This window comes from Semicossyphus pulcher, unplaced genomic scaffold, assembly GCF_022749685.1.
Source record: "Semicossyphus pulcher isolate SPU_LCO1_2020_fin unplaced genomic scaffold, fSemPul1.0.p SCAF_5, whole genome shotgun sequence".
NCBI lineage: Eukaryota > Metazoa > Chordata > Actinopteri > Labriformes > Labridae > Semicossyphus > Semicossyphus pulcher.
This window is the reverse complement of record NW_027211726.1, coordinates 16808533-16828405: the sequence shown is the minus strand read 5'-3', so window position 1 is coordinate 16828405 and position 19873 is coordinate 16808533. Positions and strand designations below refer to the sequence as shown.

The 19873-nt window shown below is 44.1% G+C and overlaps 1 protein-coding gene across 1 annotated transcript in view; it reads right to left on the bottom strand.

Moving 5' to 3' along the window:
- Positions 1-1726: 1726 nt before the first annotated feature.
- Positions 1727-19873, bottom strand: part of clasp2 (cytoplasmic linker associated protein 2) — a 63162-nt gene continuing 45015 nt past the window's right edge. Inside the window, exons 26-46 of the mRNA XM_069681021.1 lie at positions 19065-19172; positions 18768-18830; positions 18125-18231; positions 17950-17973; positions 17617-17772; positions 16391-16482; positions 16243-16306; positions 15496-15555; positions 15202-15204; positions 14542-14705; positions 13410-13488; positions 10071-10214; positions 9837-9980; positions 9623-9729; positions 9237-9378; positions 5986-6178; positions 5698-5891; positions 5481-5609; positions 5183-5389; positions 4855-4971; positions 1727-3273 (exon numbers count right to left, since the gene is read on the bottom strand). Of these exons, the coding sequence (XP_069537122.1) occupies positions 3196-3273; positions 4855-4971; positions 5183-5389; positions 5481-5609; positions 5698-5891; positions 5986-6178; positions 9237-9378; positions 9623-9729; positions 9837-9980; positions 10071-10214; positions 13410-13488; positions 14542-14705; positions 15202-15204; positions 15496-15555; positions 16243-16306; positions 16391-16482; positions 17617-17772; positions 17950-17973; positions 18125-18231; positions 18768-18830; positions 19065-19172 (2375 nt within the window). The 3' untranslated portion in view covers positions 1727-3195. The remainder of the gene's footprint in view (positions 3274-4854; positions 4972-5182; positions 5390-5480; positions 5610-5697; positions 5892-5985; positions 6179-9236; positions 9379-9622; positions 9730-9836; positions 9981-10070; positions 10215-13409; positions 13489-14541; positions 14706-15201; positions 15205-15495; positions 15556-16242; positions 16307-16390; positions 16483-17616; positions 17773-17949; positions 17974-18124; positions 18232-18767; positions 18831-19064; positions 19173-19873) is intronic.

The window sequence follows — 19873 nt, the reverse complement described above, 5'->3', positions numbered from 1 at the left end:
GAGGTTCATACCGTGTGTAGCTGCAGTCACCGTCTCTCTGTACGGTGGCTCGGAAGTTTTCAGTGTATGGCTGCCAGAACAACATCGTGTCCCTACAGCACCTGTCTCACTCCTAATCAACACGACTCAGCCCGGTACCGACGAGGTCCAGACAGCAGCTCATGGTAGTGTCATGTCAATGCTGGAAGAGGAGTTTGCTCCACAGAGGCTGGTTGTAGACTTGTTATCTGGTCAATTATTATCCACCGGTCGGACCCTGAACGTGGCGCAAGGTTTTTTTTCGGAGCAGGAGTGCACGAGCTATTTTGGCCCATGGGGGGGGGAAGACCCGCCTCATTGCAACACGGTCTGACTGCTGAGACAATTCAAGATAAACAGACTCCGCGATGGTGCAAAACGCAGAAAAGATTAGAGATAAAGTGTATTTGGAAAACCTAGCTTTTAAAACATAAAAGGGCCTTCTTAAGTTTAAACCTTTTTAATTACTATCTATAAATATTAAAGTATTATCAGACAAGGAGCCAAAATAAATTACATTACTGATTCTTTAATTTGTAGCTAGCATACATAGTTATATACTTTATATACATTTTTAAATTATTTTATCAATATCTTTTATTTTATAATATGGTCCTTTCTTGCACATTAAATTTAATCTGCAAGTAATGTAATGGTATTTCTCGCTGAATAGAACAAAAAAAGACATAAAGTTGTATAAGATGCAAATACCACAGTAAAGTACAAGTACCTCAAACTGTAAATAAGTATAGCTATTGAGTATATGTACTTGCAGTTGCTTTATGTAAATAAGACGATAGATCTGCTAAATTTGGGAGCTTTTTTGTGGACAGGTCGTGTATAAACTGCAGCGTTATTGGCTGTAAAGAGTGCAGGCAGGTCAGGCTGGTACTGTATCTGAGACCGTCTTTAGCTGCACCTAAATTTACAGCCCAGACAGAAAATACTCAGACATGAAATTCAACACTGGTTTCTCAAATAGCTATGTTGAATAAGACATATTGTTATATTTTAACCACAGGTCTGGATTAGTCCACTTTATTAACTTGCACTTGCTGTGCAGATTTTCCAGCAGGTTTTCTGGCCACAGCTGTTCTGCTCTGCAAATTATTAACAATCCAGGCAGAAACAGACAAAACTATAAGTTTATAAATCTATTGGTTGTTTAATATAATGTGACTCCCTATCACTTGTAATGATTTGATGCTTTTATCTTTAAGAGGATAAAACAGAATTAAGAAACCTTGATAGTCAATGGGCAGAGAAACAATACAAATATTAAATGAATTAAAGTGTCCCAACAACCACTCATCCTGGGTTATACACACTTCTGTCTGGTGTTTAGACGCCCAAAAAGGGAAAAGTAAAAGCCTAAAATAAGAGACACATTTCTTTCAGTCTGATCCTTCTTTATCATCTTGTACCGCAGATGAATTAACTCAAGGATGATCTCGCCCCAACTTAAATGTTTTAAATACCAATGCATCTCGTTTAAGGTACAGGTGGGAAGAGCAGATCTTTAAAAGATAAACCTTAGAGGGTTTTGCCTCTGATACTGGGTTAACTACCAAAATGTATTTTGTTGAACTTAATGGTGAGCACTGCAATAAATAAAGACCACCATGTTTAACATAACCCCTTTGTCATTAACTTCCACCCACTCTTTCACCATGACGCTCTTCTCCTCGGCAAAAACCAAAAGAGGTCGTTCTTCTCATGATCTGTACAAGTTCTTCATTTTATTGTAAGCACAGCTTTGTAAATGCACAGAGGAAACACAACAGTGGAAACTAGAATGTTACAAGAAGAGGAAGGAAAGAAAGACACGATGAAGAGGAGAAGAGAAAATGGTGACATGACCGATTTTTTTTTTCAGAGCTGTAAATAATACATTTCTACAAGTTTCTCAGCAGAGAAAAACATAAGTGTGAGAGAGACTACGGCACGCGCAACAAAGAGAGAGAGAGAAAATAAAAACAAGGATGGGCACAGGTGCGCATGTGCACCCCCCAGGGGACTCTCCTAAATGACAGTTATTGGATAATCCATTTTAATATCATATATAGATACATATCCACTATGTGATAAGAAGCCATGTCCTGTCATACTTCATGTAGTAAGCAGCACGCACTCGTCTTCCTCGTTTCCTCCCCACGTCGCCCAGACTGATCCAAGATGAGCCGGGAGAAACGGAGGACACCATGGGCTTTTCTGAAAGGGGCGGACTTTGTTCACATTAATTTAAAACCCCAGTCACACTGACTCCGACTGTCGCCAATAAAAAGTTCTTTTTAAAATTTAGTCTCATGCATAGCCAAGCACACAACGCCTCCTTTACTTTGGGATCTGCCTGATGTTCTGTTTTTGTTAGAGCAGGCGTGACCCGCTGTGACTGTGTGTGTGTGTTAGTGCTGCGCGGGGCTGCTCGGTCGTACCTTTTAGGCTCATCAGCACCTTTCTGAGAGAGAGAAAGTGTGTGTGTGTGTGTGTGTGTGTGTGTGTGTGAGAGAGAGAGAGAGAGAGAAAACTCCAGACATTAAAAACTGCTGCAGTAAAAACTCATGGCGTAAAATAAACCCAAACTATGACACAATGTAAATTTACATTCCTGTCTACCTGGCCCCGGTTACTCTCTGTTCAGGAAAGACACAAAGGCGGCACCATTCGTTTGTCTCAGCCCCGCCCCAATGAACCTTAGCCCCACCCCCCCAAATATATGAGATCCATGCAGTTGCACCACTTCCTGTTGACATCAAGAGGTTACTCAGAGGGGAAACTGTTCTTTTTGAGAAATAAAGGAGGTGGAGAGGACGGACATTTAATATCTTCATCCTTGAGTGATTAGTGGCAAACCTGGGTGACTGAGTGTGTGTTATCTGTTCATGTTTAATGCAAATGTAAGGGTTCGGTTCAGTCGGGGGAGATCCTCGGCGCTGTCAGGGAGAACTACAACACTCCTCTCTTCTGCACCAAACAGGAAATGTATGAGGACTGTGTGTACCCATGTGCGTGTGTGTGTGTGTGTGTGTGTACATGAGGATGTAAGCAGTCTCGACGAATGTTAGGATGTGTGTTTTGTTCTCGGCCTGTGTGCGTGTGAGCTCATGAAGACGTTTATGGTTTTGGTGGGCAGAGTTGTAGTTCTGTAGTTGCCCTGTGGGAGGGCGCTGTTGTCTCCTATAGGCCCTCGGACGGGGGTTCACTGCCGCTGGAGCCGGACTGGGCGCGCTTGATGTACAGATTCAGCAGCTTCAGCTGCGGACAGAAACACAGACAGAGAACAGATGTGTAAATGTAAGTCTCTGGGTTGTGAGGAAGTCATACGAGGTGCATGCTGAGGGGGGAATTCTGTTGGTTACAAACGTGTCGTTATTTTCCCGTCATCGTGAAAGATCTTTGTCTTACAATCAAGTTATTCCATCTTAGATTTAAATGTACCACGTGACGCATGTTTATATTTTGACTTTATTATATTAGCAATGTTGAGCTGACCCCACAATGTAGCTTTCACTGACCGAATTCTCATTGGTCGAACAACCGGTGGTGTTTGTTTCACAAGGGGAGGAAAGAGTTTCTTTATCAATTGTTTTTGAGGTTGGATGCAGACCTTCTGTACCTAAATGTTTTAAAAGTGACAGGCTATACTATGAATTTCCCTAGTTGAACGAAAAATATTCAAATATATTTTATACCTTTATATAGTGCATGCTTTAATAGACTATTAGACAAGACGGGAAGCAAAAACTCACAACCTAATAAGCATAGTAAGCACACATTCTCACCCCCCTGTTTTCTATAGGTTTGTAGAGTAAATAACCTGCAGGGTTTTATTCCCCATCGACCAATCGATTTGTTCCAAGCAAAATTTTATTTGAACAAGATTTTCTTTGGTTCACTACAACCGTGGCTTCCTGTCATGTGTTGGGGGTAAAGCGTTACAAAGTAATCTGTTAGAGTACTCAGATTACTTTTCTGTTCCAATGAGTAATGCAACGTGTTACTTTTACAATTCAAGTACTTATGTACCAACAGAAGGTAAACACAGCTGTGTCAGTGCACATGTTGGCTAACTCAACTAGCGAGATGGTAGAGAGGACAGTGTTTACTTTGTGGGAATATTCACACACACATATTTTTGGCCTAAAAGGATAAGAGCAACAGCATGGTGAAATGTAAGTTGTGTCTGGAGGATAAGTGCTTGTCAGCTGCCAAGAGCTAAACACAGCTCCACAACACTGGTCGCGACTAAGAGCCTGTGTTGTATTGTTGTCATTGAAACAGCTGTGCCTAATACTGTTTGCCTCTGCCCAGTTTGCTGTCATTGTTAGCATAATAAAGAGCTGTTAAGGTTATATTGCATCTGTCATTCCTGTTATTAGGCTGCAGAGTTACAGATTATGGGTAATCTAGGCTGCAATGACAGTAGTGTCAATACACTCAAAGGTAGATGTACAGTAGGCTGCACGCCGTCCTGACAATATAACCGACATGTGTAACGAGTCGCAAAGGGGTCAGTTTCAAATATTGGCAGTGCAAGAGTTCTCTAACGTGTTCCTTTTCTCAGTAGGTAACGCAGTAACGTAACAAATTACTTTAAAAGTAACATGACTCTGTTCCTGTCACATCACTTTTGCCTAACTGATGGGTGATGAATCTGACGACAATAAACTGGCTTACATCAGACACTATAAATACAGTTATCATAATAGTAACATGAGTGCAGAAGGAAAATCCAGTCGTAGTTTCAATAGAGAAAGAGGCGTTATAAAAACAGATTAAAATAAAACAAACTGCAAGAAATGTCACATGACCCTTTTGCTCTGTAGTCGTGGTTACCTTGCTGCTGGAGAGCTGGCTGAGGTGCGGTTTGAGGTCCTCCCCGATCACTGCGTAAATGGCCACCAAGCAGAACACACAGGCTTTCCTCACACTGCTCTCAGAGTTGTCGTAACCCTGTTCAACCAGATTAGATTAAATTACAATGAGGACACAAAACAAACAGCTCACAGTGAGTTCGTGTAGGAATGTTTGGTCGGTAGCATTAGTTTAACAATCTAAAAGATGAAAAATTATACTTCTGATAGTGCTATATTGTGATTTTCACCAGCAAAAGGAAGTCAATTGTGTTAAATACATGATGAGTGTGTGTGTGTGTGTGTGTTACCTGTATGAGTCCTGGCACTATCTCTGGCAGCAGGCTGATCAGGCCCTCGCGGGGAATCCTCTCCACCACTTTGGTCTGCATCTTGATGGCGGCCAGGTTGATGGGGTAGTCAGCTGACTGGATGATGGGACACAACACCTTGATACACTGGTCCGGGCTGATGGACAAAGCCAACATGGCCGCCGTTTCCTCCGCTGCTCTTACCACCTGCAGGAACACGCACGAACAATCATTTGTATATCAAACAATGAATTCCTCTCTGATCACACTGACTGCGCTAATCGGCGTGTGTGCATACCTCTTTGTGGGGGTCTTTGTGAGCCTCCAGCGCCTTCATGATGGTGAGCTCTGCGTAGTTTTTGAACCTCCAGGGCTGCTTGCTGAGAATCTCCCTCAGCACCCGCAGAGCCAGCGTTCGGATCAAATGCTGGGAGAATTACAAGCATTCAAGTTAAAAAAGGAAACATATTCAGCGCTGTGTCGTTTTATCGCAGAAACGCAGCGAGCGCGCGTACCTCTCTGTCACCCATCGTCTCCAGCAGGAGCAGCAGGATGGTCTTGAAATGTTCGTCCCACACCTGCAGGGTGTTTTCACGAATCAGCTTGAGCAGTTCGCACAATGCCTCCTTCCTCTCCTCGATGCGCTCGTTGTGATTGGACAACTCTTTCAGCAACTCCGCCACCAGCTCTGACTGGTCCAGGCTGCTATCTGTTTGACACAAAATAACACAACATTATTTTGTTGTGATTTGTTTTGTTTGGTGCTTGTTTGTGTGTTTTTTCATTCAGTATGTTTTTTGTACCATCCGTGAGCTGCTCAGAGTCGTCCATGCTGGTGTCTTTGCGACTGTGTTTGAAGGGAGAGTCGGAGAAGTGCTCGCGGGCTCCTCGAGGGCTGGAGGAGAGCAGGGGGGTGTTGAGGAGGGAAGTCTTGTTGTCCAGAGCCATGCGGCCTCCGTCCACAAAGTCCGACACTCGGTCGGTCCCACTGTCCCCCTGCAGTGATACAACAGCAGGTACAGACATTTAAAACAAAGGAGACAAGCACTTGAAGAGGAAAATGTGGCTTCCTTTGTTAATGACATTTTGTTGAAGAAGATTAGAAGTAGAACAGGGTGAAGAGTTTCTAGCTGCTCTTGTTTCTGTGTATATTTACTCTCAAACCACTGAATGCCAGGATGTGAGGGCCTGTTTGAGGAGTCAGGTGCGCTGTGACTGGCAGGCTGATGACATGCGTGGCAGGTTAGATTTCAGATGCACCTCCCAGGGAAAATGTCAGGAGGTCACACCTCTGTACTAGAGGACACCATGTCCTAAAAGGGTCTGGGGCTGATGGGAGGGACCGCAAGAAGACCTAGCATGACGTCTGGAGTCATAAATTTAAACTGAACAAGCAGAGCATTGAGACGACACGTTAACACATTAAAGGGAAGAATCTTGTGGGGAAAATCCTCTCAGTGTGATTTTCAGCCAACAAACAATAAACATGTTTTCATCAGTGGATGAAGATTATTACGTTTACAGCCTTCTGTCCCATAAACACTTAATGTAGTGCTCTCGGGTCCCACGCTGCAGGGGGAGAGGGGGGAACTCGAGGGACGGATCAGATGTCAGGGTCACATACATTTCATAAAGGTAGCTATGTTTGTTTGCGTGTGTGGCTGTGTGTGTGTGTGTGTGTGTGTGTGTGTGTGTGTGTGTGTTTAGGCCTTTGCAAGTCTTGGAAAACATCCTGTAAGGCGAAACAGGACCACAACTCAGCAGGACGCCAGACTGATTTTTCCACTGGTGGTACTTGTGTCACCAACTTTCTCTATCAGTCTCTACCCCCTTTTTTTTAAGGATTAGCATAGTATTGATTAATGACCTTACATGCTACTGAATGGTACCTTATAATGCTTTTTTTGTTATCGATTTATCCTTGGAGGTTAAAGTTTATAATGCCTATAAACTCGCCACAGGCCAACTTCTCTTTGTCATTAGCCCCTTTTACGCAGCCCGTTCAAGATAGGACTGTTAGGCCTCTGTTCCTAAATTTAGCGTGTTGGCGCAGGTTTTTCAGATCTAGGAAGACCCACTTTAATTCTGATTGTCTCCGTTCCCATTGCCAGTGAAGTATACTCCTGTCGGTCTCTTTTCTGCTGCGTCACCTTCTGACGTCACAAATGTGCCCGAAACAGGGTTAATAAACAGTGAAGATGTTACGGTGGTTATGTCTTTATTGTATCTATAACTCATTCAGTCTGTTCATCAAACTCGGCAGCGACAAATTTGGAGCGATGTTCGAGCGCTGCTCCGACGGAGACGGGCGGAAGTAGCTGAGGACAAGGAGTCGCAGAAGTTACAGACGGAGCATAGCATCGCGCAGGAAAGGGGGCGGAGATTAGCGTGTTGACAGGGGTTTTGGGTTCCCATCAATGCCGATCGGAGCCGAGGCGATAATTACCCGGGTCTCCTGCAGAGTCTGAATGCCGATTGTAACCTTTCCCATTAAGCCAAAAAGGTGGGTTTTTCGACCAGTGGGAAAGAGGCTATGTGTAAAAGTCAGAGGTGGAAAGGCGGGACAAAGTTGTTCCGCTTCTCAGCTAGCGTCGGAGGTAGTAACAGAGGCGTAACGGTGCGAGTGTAAGTGGTGGAGCCTTGCAGTCTCTGTGTGAAAAGGGTGATCTGACGCTTGTGTCACCGCAGCATTAAACGCTGCAGTTTGAGAAGAAGAGTGCGAATTGTTTAAATTTAGTCTATGAAAGCTATGAAATACACAGTTTGGGTTTTGTACCAAATCAAAGGCATCATTATGTATCTGCCTGAACAGGACCGGCTGTGTGCTGGACCAATGTGTGTACAGTGTTAACATCACACAGCAGAGCTTCTGTGCTGTAGCAATATTGATATATATGTCTATATATCTGTCAGTGTTGAAGCTTATTGCCCCACTGCTGCACTGCGGTACATAAAATAAGATGGGGGATAAAAGTCCCGCCTCCCTTGGTTACTGTTGCTACGCCTGTCAAGCTTTGCACTGGCATGTAAATATTATACACTGAGAGATGTTCCAAAGGAAATAATAGCACATTTCTGATAAAATAGTTCCCAGATATCAGAGAGAAGGCAACAGAAAGGACGACAACACGCATTTGAAGTCTACATCCAGAATATAAGATATAATAATATAAGAGTGCTGAGAATGAAGAGGACATAAAAATCCGAGGCAGAAGCTCACCGGTCCAAATGCAAGCATCAGGCACCCCACGTCTTCACAATCCATGTTAAGGACAATCATATAAAGGAACAACAATGTTCTTGAACAGCAGGCTGAGTCAATGTATCGTCTTATTTTAAGCTAATGTTTAGTTATGACTCTCTGTAACTTTCATTATCTAATATGTTTTTGCCTCCTGTATTATCCCACTTATTCATTTGATTTAAAGCGCGTCAGAATGTTGCTCGCATATCGTGGGCTTCATCCACACACTGGATCTTCTAAAAGCACAGCAGACAAGTTTGCCATAACAATGGCACAGACCAGGGGGTAGCAAAATAAAGGCTGTGCAGGTATCATCGGCGGTGGTAGCGAAGGCCAGACAGGATCGCAAGCAGAGACCAGTTGACTGTCTTCCATAATTTTTAATCCATGTCCCACATCTCTCCTCTTGAGTTTAAAATATGACACCCCCCTATAAACTTTGAGGATATCTGCTGTCGGATTTCACATGCACACCGTTTCGACATTTCTCCTTGTTCTGAAAGCTTGACAGGCCTCCCGTGCCTAGTTACGGTTGCTAACGTAGGATTGGACAATGATATCTTTCCCTCCTGCTTTCCCCTGACACCTCCTCTTTTTCTGTTGTCTTATTTCATTAGCTCCTTAACTAAAGCAGAAAAGTGTGAAACCTAGAAAAAACGGACGCAAAACATCTGTAAATGTTTCACTTTTGCTCTCGTTCAAAGTCCTGTCACCAAGAGCCCGAGCGAGAAAATGGCACCTAACCACATGTGACTCACTGATGTACATACGCATCAAAACAACAAACATCCATCCGTCTGCTCTACTGACCTCCTCTCCCTCCCGCCGTTGGACCGGGTCATTCATGTCCTCTTGGCTGCGGACGCTGAAGTTCTGGATGGCCTCGGTGACACCTTTCAGCGAGCTGTAGATGTCCTCCGAGTTCATGTTCTCTGTGTCGTAGTCAAAAGCACTGCACAAAAGAAAACAGAGGACACTGAGCCATCGACGTGCTTAAATCTACCCTCAGTGTTGTGATAATTGTGAAACAAATATAAGACTTCAAAAACAGTGTAAATCTTGTATTCATAACACAATAATATGGTTTAATCTTTAAGTCTCTTTTTTCCCCCTACTCTAACTACATCTTGTCTTGCACTGGTGCTTATTTAATTAATAATTTTCCCAGAGTGTCTTCGTCTATGTGTGTGTGTTACCTTGGTGAGGGGGTGTTCTGGGAGGTGTTGGTGGGGGAGGTGACCGGGCTGGACCAGCTGGCAGGAGATCGAGGGGTGTGGCGCGTCAAAGGGCTGCCCATTGGTGCCTGATGAGGTGATGGAAAAAAAGTCAGAGATCAGTAAGGCATTAAAGTTAAGAGTATAATGTTTGAAAGCGCAGCGTACCATGTGCGTCTGAGTCGGTGTGTTTTACCTGTGCAACGTTGCCAGTGTTCTTCAGATGGTTCTGAAGCAGCTTGGTGGCTCCGTCCTGGAAGGATTTGGGCAGAGCGGCCAGCAGCATGGTGAACTCTGGAGTGTTGAGCTGGAACAGAGAGATCAGCACCGACTGGGCCGCCTGTAACACACACACAATCAGTGTGTTAAAAAGGTGTTCTCCCGCTGTCTCTCCTGAGTGAATGAAAGCCACGTCAGGTTTGTGTTTCACCTTTCTGAGATCAGAGCTCTTAAGATCAGTCGTCCAGGTGATGATGCGCGAGACGGCCAGCCGAGTCTCACTGGAGTTCACAAAGTCTGGAGCTTCCATCTGTAACGTCAGCGTCTCGATGTACTTCAGAATGGCCACCTTCACCTGCGATACAAAAACACACATTTATAAACATCATTAGTAGTGATTGATTGATGACAAATAAACTGCATGGCCAATATTCACCTGTGAAAACCCAAATACAGTAAAAACAAAATTACACACACACATGAGAAAAAGACTAACACAGTTAGCATGTACTACCACAGCAGATTGTGAATCTCTTGCAGGTCTGAAAATGAAAGAATCTGATGAATCAGTGCCATAAATCAAAGTGCATCCATGGTCATGCTCTATGATGTCAGAATACAAATCAATTAAATGGAAAAAGATGAGAAAAGACAAAAAGAAAAAAGGAACTTATGATGCAAACATCCACCGCAGGCTCAGAAGATGCCACAACAACTGACTCCTGCCCTCATTGTCCTCTAAATCTCTCTCCTCCTCCGTCTCTCTACATTTGCACCTCGAGGACCAGAACTTCCTCCAAATCACTTAGCAGCGTCGTGCGCGCCATATAATTGCTCCCCCCGGAGCGCACTGACCTGGGAGGACTGGCTCCAGGCTGCGGCCTGCTCGTCTAGAGAGCAGGCGTGGCGCCGCGCTCTGGGGGGGAACAATTTTACCCCGGACCCTCCCCTGCCTCGCCCTCGCCCGCAACACGAGCTCCGCACAGGCTTCAGAGAGAGAGAGGAGAAGTACCGCGTCAATCAACGGAGACAGAAAGGGAGACGGGGACAGGGGGAGGGCAGGGGGGGCAAAAGGGTAAAGGAAGTAGGAGGGAGGGAGGGAGGCAGGGAGGAAGGGAGGGTGCAGAGAGTTTAAGAGGAGTAAAAAGATGGGAACGTTGGGCGATGTTTTAATAATTTATTTAGAGAATCTGGTTCTACCCAATGCTACCACATGATGGCAGCAATGAGCTGTGATGGAGAGCAATCAACTTAAATTGGTTTATGAGGCTTCATGCAATAGTTGACTGCTTAGGTGCTGAATTGTTTTTATCTATTGTCAGAATTGACTTTAAACATTGTTTTATGGACCTCACACAGGCAGAATCTTTAGGCTGGTTTTGCATTTTTATTGTGTATTGTTATTTATGTAAAAACTCGGAAAAAATGAAGCTCGGGGAAAAATTAAGAGACCACTGCAAATATTTTTTTCTCTGGTTCTTCAATTTATAGGTTTGTGTTTGTGTAAAGTGAACTTTTGATTTAATGTAAACAAGATTTCTCCCTACTTCCAAACAAAATATTCCCATTTAGGTTCTATATTGCAGAAAATGACGAATAATCGAAAAAATATGTTTTTTAGATCTTCAATAATGCAAAGAAAACAAGCTCATGTTAATTTTTAAACAACAGAATATAATGTTTTAACTCAGGAAGAGTTCAAAATTTATATCTGGGTGCGCTGGTTTAGCTCAGTTGTTAGAGCAGGCGCCCCACATACAGAGGCTACAGTCCTCGACGCACCGATCGCAGGTTCGACTCCCGGTCTGCCGATCATTTGGTGCATGTCTTCCTCCACTCTCTACTCCCCATATTTCCTGTCTATCTTCAGCTTTCCTATCCAATAAACCTAGATAAAAAAAATAAAAAAAAATCTATATCTGGTGGAATACCCTGTTTTCTTGTTTATAGCTTTCATGCGTCTCGGCATGCTCTCCACCTGCTCTTACATAGCTGTTGGGTGACGTTAGGCCACACTTGGTGCAAAAATCGCCCTGTGCACTGCCTGTCTGCACCTGTTCCCTCCTGTCTTGATTGTTGCTTGTGCTATAATAACTCTCAGATGTACGTTGCTTTAAACAAAAGCGTCTGCTAAATGAAATTGTAACATTGTAGATTTAAGCAGCTCGGTTTGTTCGATGGCTTGTGATCTTCCTCTTGATCACTTTCAGGAGGCTTCCAGTGGTTCAGATCTGGATTGGGCTCCATGACATGAAGAGAGAGCTGCTGATATAAGGAACATTTGCAGTGGTCTCTTAATTTTTTCTAGAGCTGTATTTTTGGAAACTCAATTGAAAAATTGTTTACAAAATAAAATAACAAAAAGCTCTGTTATATAATTATGTTTTCCAAATAGTGTAAATTCAACAATGTTTGTGCTTGTTGATTTGCAACATCACTTACAAACGTTTCTACCTTCTTATAGTGTATTTACTGTCATGTTGCCATTCCCTGGTAATAACGGACCTGTTGACTTTAATTGCTACAATTATTATTATCTATTATCTATCTTATTGTCTTTTATATTTTTAAGCTGTTCTTGAGCCTGGTCCTGCTCGAGGTTTCTGCCTTTTGAAGGGAAGTTTTTCCGGCTACTGCTGCCAAATGTTGCCAAAGATTGCTCATGGTGGATTACAGTTGGGGTTTAGTAGGTAAAAAAAGAGCACGGTCTAGACCTGCTCTTTTTGTAAAGTGTCTTGAGATAACTTTGGATATGATTTGGCGCTGTATAAATAAAGATTAATTGATTGATTCTCTAGCCTGTGATACAAGCTGTAAGGCTAAGCTAGGAGCCAAACAACGATTTAAAAGTCTGAAAACAATGTTTAAGAGTTTCTTCGGGCCAAAGAGTAGGTCTCAGTTATTCTTTATGCATCCACTTCTTAATGAATGAAATTCAATCAAGAAATGTTCATGGTGCAGGAGGGTAAAATGTGGTGCTGATCATCTTTCTTTGCCCGAGACTAGACAAAGGCAGAGGAAGAGGGAGACTGACAAGGAACAAAAAATATGTGAACAGGGACATATCGGGCAGGAAAGGGTGGGAGGGGGAGCAGGAGGGAGAAGTAAAGGGATAGGGAAAGCTCAGAGTGAGGGACAGCTGAGGTGATACTGGTGGAGTATCCAACAGCAGGGTTAGTGAGAGAGGGAGGAGGAGTAAGGAGGATGGATGAGGAGTCGGAGGAGGAAAGCTTGAAGGGAGTGTCCACACTGTAGCAGAGCAAAAAGCCAGTGGAGAGGCCGAATAAACCACGACCAATCACAGCCCGGGATTCAGGGGTTTTGGGAGGCAGCGCCGGCATGTGCAGGCATGAGGTCATATCAGTGCAGCAGTTACCATGGTTACACAGTCTCTGAGTTTCCAGCCGTATGCTCATCCTTTCCCTCGCATCCCCCCTCCATGACTCAGACATTAACACAAACAATCAGCCCATTTCTAATATGAACACACACACGCACACACATGCACACACACACGCTCACACAAACATTAACTGAGCGTGTGATTTACCTTCAGGTTGGGCGTCTGCGTCTGGTCCACAGTGAACCTCATGAGAATGGTGAACTGGAGGTCGTTGGGGAAAGACTCCCTGTCAGAAGGAAAAATACATAATTCACATTGAACTTCCAGAGTGAAAGGATGTTTTAGGTGTGTTGATCATTTATGTTAAGGAGCACCTCAAACTGGAGCATTTTATAAGCTTGGAAGATTTTAAAAATAGGGTTACGCATCATTGCATCAGTGAATGCACTTCTTATTGCTGAACGCTGCATCCGAAATATAAGTCGCAACGGAATTTAAAGAGGGGGTATTCTGCTGTTTCACATTTTAAGACATATATATTATGATACAATGTTGGATGTTCAGACTAAACGTAGGTGAAGTTTCAAATCTGTAGGTTAAAGTATGATGGAGTAGTTCCTAGGCTTCTCAGCTCAGTCTGCAGGCTGCTGTGAACGCCAGGTTTCACACTGTTTTTTTCTACACGCCGCACTTTGTGACATCACAAAGTCAGAAGTGGAAAGTGGGCTTGTAGGGGCAGGGTTTCTTAGAGGGACAGAGTTGACTGAGTCGTGTCAGGCAGAGGATGTATGAGGGCCTGCACAGGGCACCAGTGTGAGAAAATGTTTAAGTGTAATCACAGAAGAAAATATGAAGCTTGAAATTAGCCTAATACCCCCCCCCTTTAAGATGTAGTCTGTCTTGGGGGGTCTCGCAGAGGGAAAAAGGTGTTCTATAGCTATTTATTAATAAAAAGGTGCATATAAGTTATTTCAACACTATTTCAATTTATTTTCATTTGAAACATTCAAAAACACACAAATTATAGCCTCCCATCTGTTTTCACCACGTTGAGTTTGCAGTCCTGCTACACTACGGTAACTTGATTGTTGTGAGGATGGCGGCTGCTCTGGCGATCATGAAAGCGCATGTCTGTGTCTGCTTTAGCTACATTATAGTGCCATCAAAGCACCATAACAGAATAAAAATACCTCCCTCTGCATTTTATACCGGTATATTGATCGCCAGTAACCACCAGATGGTTTGACACGTACACAAATGGATTTAATGGATTTAATGAAACCATGGCTAGACAACTCAAATGCCCTGATGTCAGTCTGCACATCACTGTGAAACCCACCGTGTGATATCCAGGGCTCTCTGAACTTTGGCCTGTACGGAGCCCAGCAGGTCAGCTCCCATCTTCTTCAGCAGCTGCGTGAGCAGGACGAACAACCAGTCCTGCAGATCCTCCTTATGGACCATGATGAAATCTACCAGCGTCTCCAGGAACATGCTGAACACCTGAGCACACACACACACACACACACACACACACACACACAGACGCACACATAAACAGAGATGGGGTCAAAATGGGAGTCATCCACTTAACAATTCACATGTTTCATGCACACACACATGCATACAAGTAGCCCTGCATAATGAGGGTTTACAGGATGAGGTGAAGCGTAATAGATATAAGAGAAGGACATTAGCTCCCATTGTGAAGTTAGTGGTTATTCAGTCATCATTGCAACAGCACACCAATTTAACCTAAATCACCCAAATTAATACAAAATATTCTTCTTATTAGAATCACATTAAAGTCAAATAATCGACAACACCAATCACACTGTGTGGTGATCGTCTATAACTGTCTGCAGGCAGCTTTATGTGAGGCATGTTAGTGCGTGATTGTTTAGGTCTTTGCCCTGGTAACTGGTTATCCAATCAGATTAATGAAGCAGATTTTCATCCAAACACATTAAATACAATAACACTGATTTGGTAAACTTACTCTCTACAGAGAGTTCCAGAGTGGGGAGGCATGGGGGAGAGAGAGACACATCTGTTAGCATCCGCATCAACAACACCTGAATGTGCCAGGTTTCGCTCACAATCACTTAAAATCAAACATTTGCAAAATATAAACAGAGACAAATAGAGAAGAGTAACATCTTTTACAATGTGAGGTGTTTTGTGCACACTAGAGAAGAACTGAAAATGAGGGAGAAGTTGGAATAAAAGGAGATGAGAAAGAAGAAGTGGGAATGAAACAGATGAAGGCAGAATCCATGGCGTGATGCGGTACCTTGAAGGAGGCTGAGCTTATACCGGATTCTGCCGTGCCGTACACCCTGCCGGAGTCTCGCTGAAATTCATCAAATCGTCAAACACGTCAAAAACGAGGGGGAAGGAGAGGGGAGGGGGGGGGCTCACACACCTTACGACATGTGTGAGGCACTCAAAAAAAACAAAAACGCCGCAAGAAAAGTGGCAGTGTTAGAGAGGGCGAACCGCAGCTGGTTAGTCAGAGAGGAGAGCTGGCAGCCCGAATATGCGTGTGTATATTGAAGTGTGTCTGTGTGAGTGTCGTCGCTTGAGATTGCAGCGAGGGGAGGGAGGGGAGAAAAAAAGAGAGGGCGTGGCAGTGAATGCAGTGAGCACAGCCGGCGGATGGGCTGCTGAACAGTGACAGAGCAATCCAGCAGGAGGGCGGACGAGAGTGTGAGGTCACACGCAAACTCAGGCGTGGCATGCCGTTAGAAAACAGTCCGTCGCACACTGTGCATGCCTGTGTTTGAGTGTGTGTATCCATGTGTGTGTACATCTGAGAACACATTATGACCTGTTTATCATCATCTTTAAACTTTACTTAAAGACTCTATTTAACAGCTGTAAGTTAACAAGTAGATCCTTGTCTCTGTTCTGGCAGAATCCGGTACAGTGAAGGATGGTGGGGTAAACAAAGTATGTGAACCGAGGTCAAATAAAAGTGGGTGAAAAATGAATGTGTGCTGTGGCTGTGTGTGAATACTTGCGCTGCATGCAATCATACCTTGCTGTGAGGGTCTGCGAACATCCTGGTGAAGATTTCGCACAGCCTCTTCAGCTCTACCCGACTGCAGGTTGAACAAGAAACAGTTAGATAAAACTAAAAAAATCAATAAGCCGTTTAAAACACGTTGGTCTGGTGTGTTGCTGACCTGAGGGTGCGTTGGTTCTTGAGCAGCGCCTGTAGGCCCAACAGCCCCTCCTTTCTCTCGGACCAGTTTGCACTGGCACACCGGTTTAGCACCTGCAGGAGGCACAAAAACAGAGACACATACAAAAGTTTTAAGGGTTTAAGGTAACAAGTACTGGAATTTCATTTCAACATTTAAAGCCCCTTTAACACAGCTTATAGAGGCAGGAATGTTGTGAACAAATACAAAATGGAAGGGGGTATTGTTGTTCTGTCCTTAAGCTGGCAGCAGAGAGAGTAACTGAGCTGAATTGGCGTCCAGATCTAGAGCTGTGACATTTGAAGGACTTGCTATGTAAGCGACCCACCACCGGGGAGGGTTTCAAAAGCAGCTAGCAGCTAAATCAGAAACAAAGTACATAGCAGGTGACATACGGCAAACCAAATCCTGAAAATTGGGGACACATCAAGGTCAGAGAGAGTGTTCCTCATTTATGATGATGATGCCATAGACTGTATAAAAAGATGGACGACATGACAGCTCCCTAAAAGTGAAGCCAAAACATCTCTAGTGCCCCCTGCTGACTGGCTGCAGTATAGGTAATAAAGCCCGCCTCCTCCATGTTATCAGATGGGACATGAGTCAAACTATAAAATCAAAATACACGTCACATACATTTTTCTCAAGCATTTTTTCTGTCATTATAGTTAGTTCTTATCATGCTGATTTACGTCCAAGTGCTCATTTTTCTGACAAGTTTATTTTTAATTAGTTATTTGACGCTGTAAAAAGGATGATTGACAGCTCTGTCGACAAATACGGCTCCTGCAGCCGATCTGTTCCCGATTAGCAGAGTAGAGGAGGAACTGTGAGAGGAGACGTAACTAAAACAATCACTACAGTCATTAAAGTTTAAAGAGTTTAAATCAAGAGTGTGTTTTGGTTAGCGAAGGTGGCTACGGCGGCTCCACTCGCCGATCTCTACTGTGCAGTCTCTGGCTCCAAATGACGTCACCAGTGCAAGACGGCAGCGGCCGTCACAGGGGCTATTTCGGCTTCAATTTCGTATGAGAGCAGTCTATATATAAAATCATTGATATGTTGCACTTCACACTACAGAGGCTGACTCTATCATAATAATCGTCACAGCCATAGCACTTGCAGGCTATTGAAAATCCCACTTCGAGCCAGTGTAAAGACACGCCTTCTATACGCAAGTTTTCTGCTGTACTCTTGTAACTGCTTACCTCAGCTACGTCTTCCGTCTGTCTCATGTAGGTGGGGATGGCTCCTCCGTTCCTGGAGCTGTAGGACCTCTCCGAACAGGCGCTCGACGCATCACTGTTAGCGTCATCATCCGAGTACATGCCGTAGTTTTCATACCGCCGCCTGGCTGGCTTCTTCTGCGGGTAAAGGACAGGAATAGACAAAAAAGGCATTTGAAATTAAACTGAAGATGACGACAAACTAATATCAGGCACGGGCAGAGAGCATGCATTTAAACACCTAGCTTTGTAACACGCTAACACAGCTAAAAAACACACACAACACACAGGTAAGAGGCAGGAGAAGAAGCTGACCTTGGACCGCATGTCTCCCAACAGCTGACAGCATTAAACAGAGGTAGAACCAGGGTTAGTTAACACACGCACACACACACTCCAGGAGGTGTGAGCTCCGAATGGTGACAGCTTACTGGAATGTGCAGAGTTGTTTTACATGTGATGTATAGTGTGTGTGTGTGTGTTTTTATACCAGTGCGTCTGCGAGAGCCTCTTCTACGTCTGAGCCTGTGTTCAGGACCCGCATGGCGCTGACCGAAGAGGAGAGACGGCTGGACTGACTGATGCCAAAACCTGATCCTGAAAGAAGAAAGAGAGTAAACGTTAGAGTCAAGACACAAAATAATTGCATCCCACTTCTTTCACTCATCGATCAGTCACTCACCTTCCTCATCATCCATTCTCTCTGACATTTACTCAATCCACACACACACTACATTTCCCACGAGTCAACCCTGTCAGTTGATGTGATGACTTGTTAGATGACATTGCAGGTGCCACTGGGGGAGAAAGAAAGGTTGACAGAAAACACAGGAAACATGTCGGCGTCCCTCGGGAGAAGGAGCAGAGCTAAATAAAGAAAATAAATGGGTAAAATTGTCAAAAATGGACGTCGACTGGCAACGGGTGGAAACATGCGATTCCACGGGAGGATCCTGGAGCAGAATGAATAAATAAAAACAACAGAGGCTGATGGACAAGAAAAGTAAGGCTGACAAATAAAAAAGGAGATTTGGCACTAAAAAGAACAACAAAAAAAAACAGGAAACGGAGCGAACGGAGATTAAGGAAGAGTGGGTGGGTGAACGGAGAACATAGATGTACTCAGCCTTCACCTGCAGCCCCAAAAGTATCAGGTGTGTGGAGAGCTCCGGTGGAGCGAGAGTAGCTCCGTGTCGCTGCAACCAAGATTAAAAACACACATACAGAGTTTAACACTCGCACGCACACACAAAAGGAGACAAACGCACACACCTCCTAAAACTGATCGATCGGTGTGAGAGCAGAAAGAAAGGCTGAAAAACATGCAAGTGATTCTTCTTTTAATCACCCATAACTTTTCTCTCTCTCTCTAACTCATTCTGATTTTACTTCACATCCCTCCTGCTGATCTTTCCACTACTGCTACTCACCCAGGGGCGTGAAGGAGCGTACGGGGCTGGTGTCCCGGCTGCTCTCCCTGCTGGCCTCTCTGCTGCAGCCCTGACTCATACTGGGCCGAGGGATACGACTGCCCCGAGCTAATACACCCGGGGAAGTGAGAGGGTAGTGGGGATGGGGATTGGGGGGGGGGTAGAGAAGAGGAGGGAAGGAAAGTGGTAAAAAGGGCACAAAGACAAAGAAGAAAGACAAACATGAGCAGTGACAAAGAAGAGAAGAGGGGAAGGTACAAGAATAAAGACATGAATAAGACAAAACAGGTAAAAGTGACAAACAAGAAAGAATATGAGAGCAGGTCTGCAGGCCTCAAGGGAGCATCTCAACAGGTTAGAGGCAACTCGCTGGACTGAAATCAGGAGTCCAACAGAGAAGTCATTTTATTAGCGAGTAGCTGGCAAATTATAAACAGAGAAAAAAGGAATCCTCAGATTGGAGAATGGATATTTGCTTAATTAAAGACATATAAAAAAAAAAAAAAAAAAGATATAAAGAGCTCCTCTCTACGCTGATCATCTAAAAACACTGGAACTAGGGCTGCACAATAACCATTTTACCCTCACAATAGCGATGTGCACATGTGCAACAGTCACATCACAGGACGTGTGATCGTGAGGCAAATTAACTGCAACACGTCGAACTGCTACTTTATAGTTGCTTGGTGCAAAAGCAGAACTCGCTATTTTCTCGTTTTTCATCACAAATCTACAACAAAAATCATTAGCGCAGCTCTTCAGCAGGCCGCTGTGCTGCAGAGTCTGTTTCACCTGCCTGTAAACTGCAA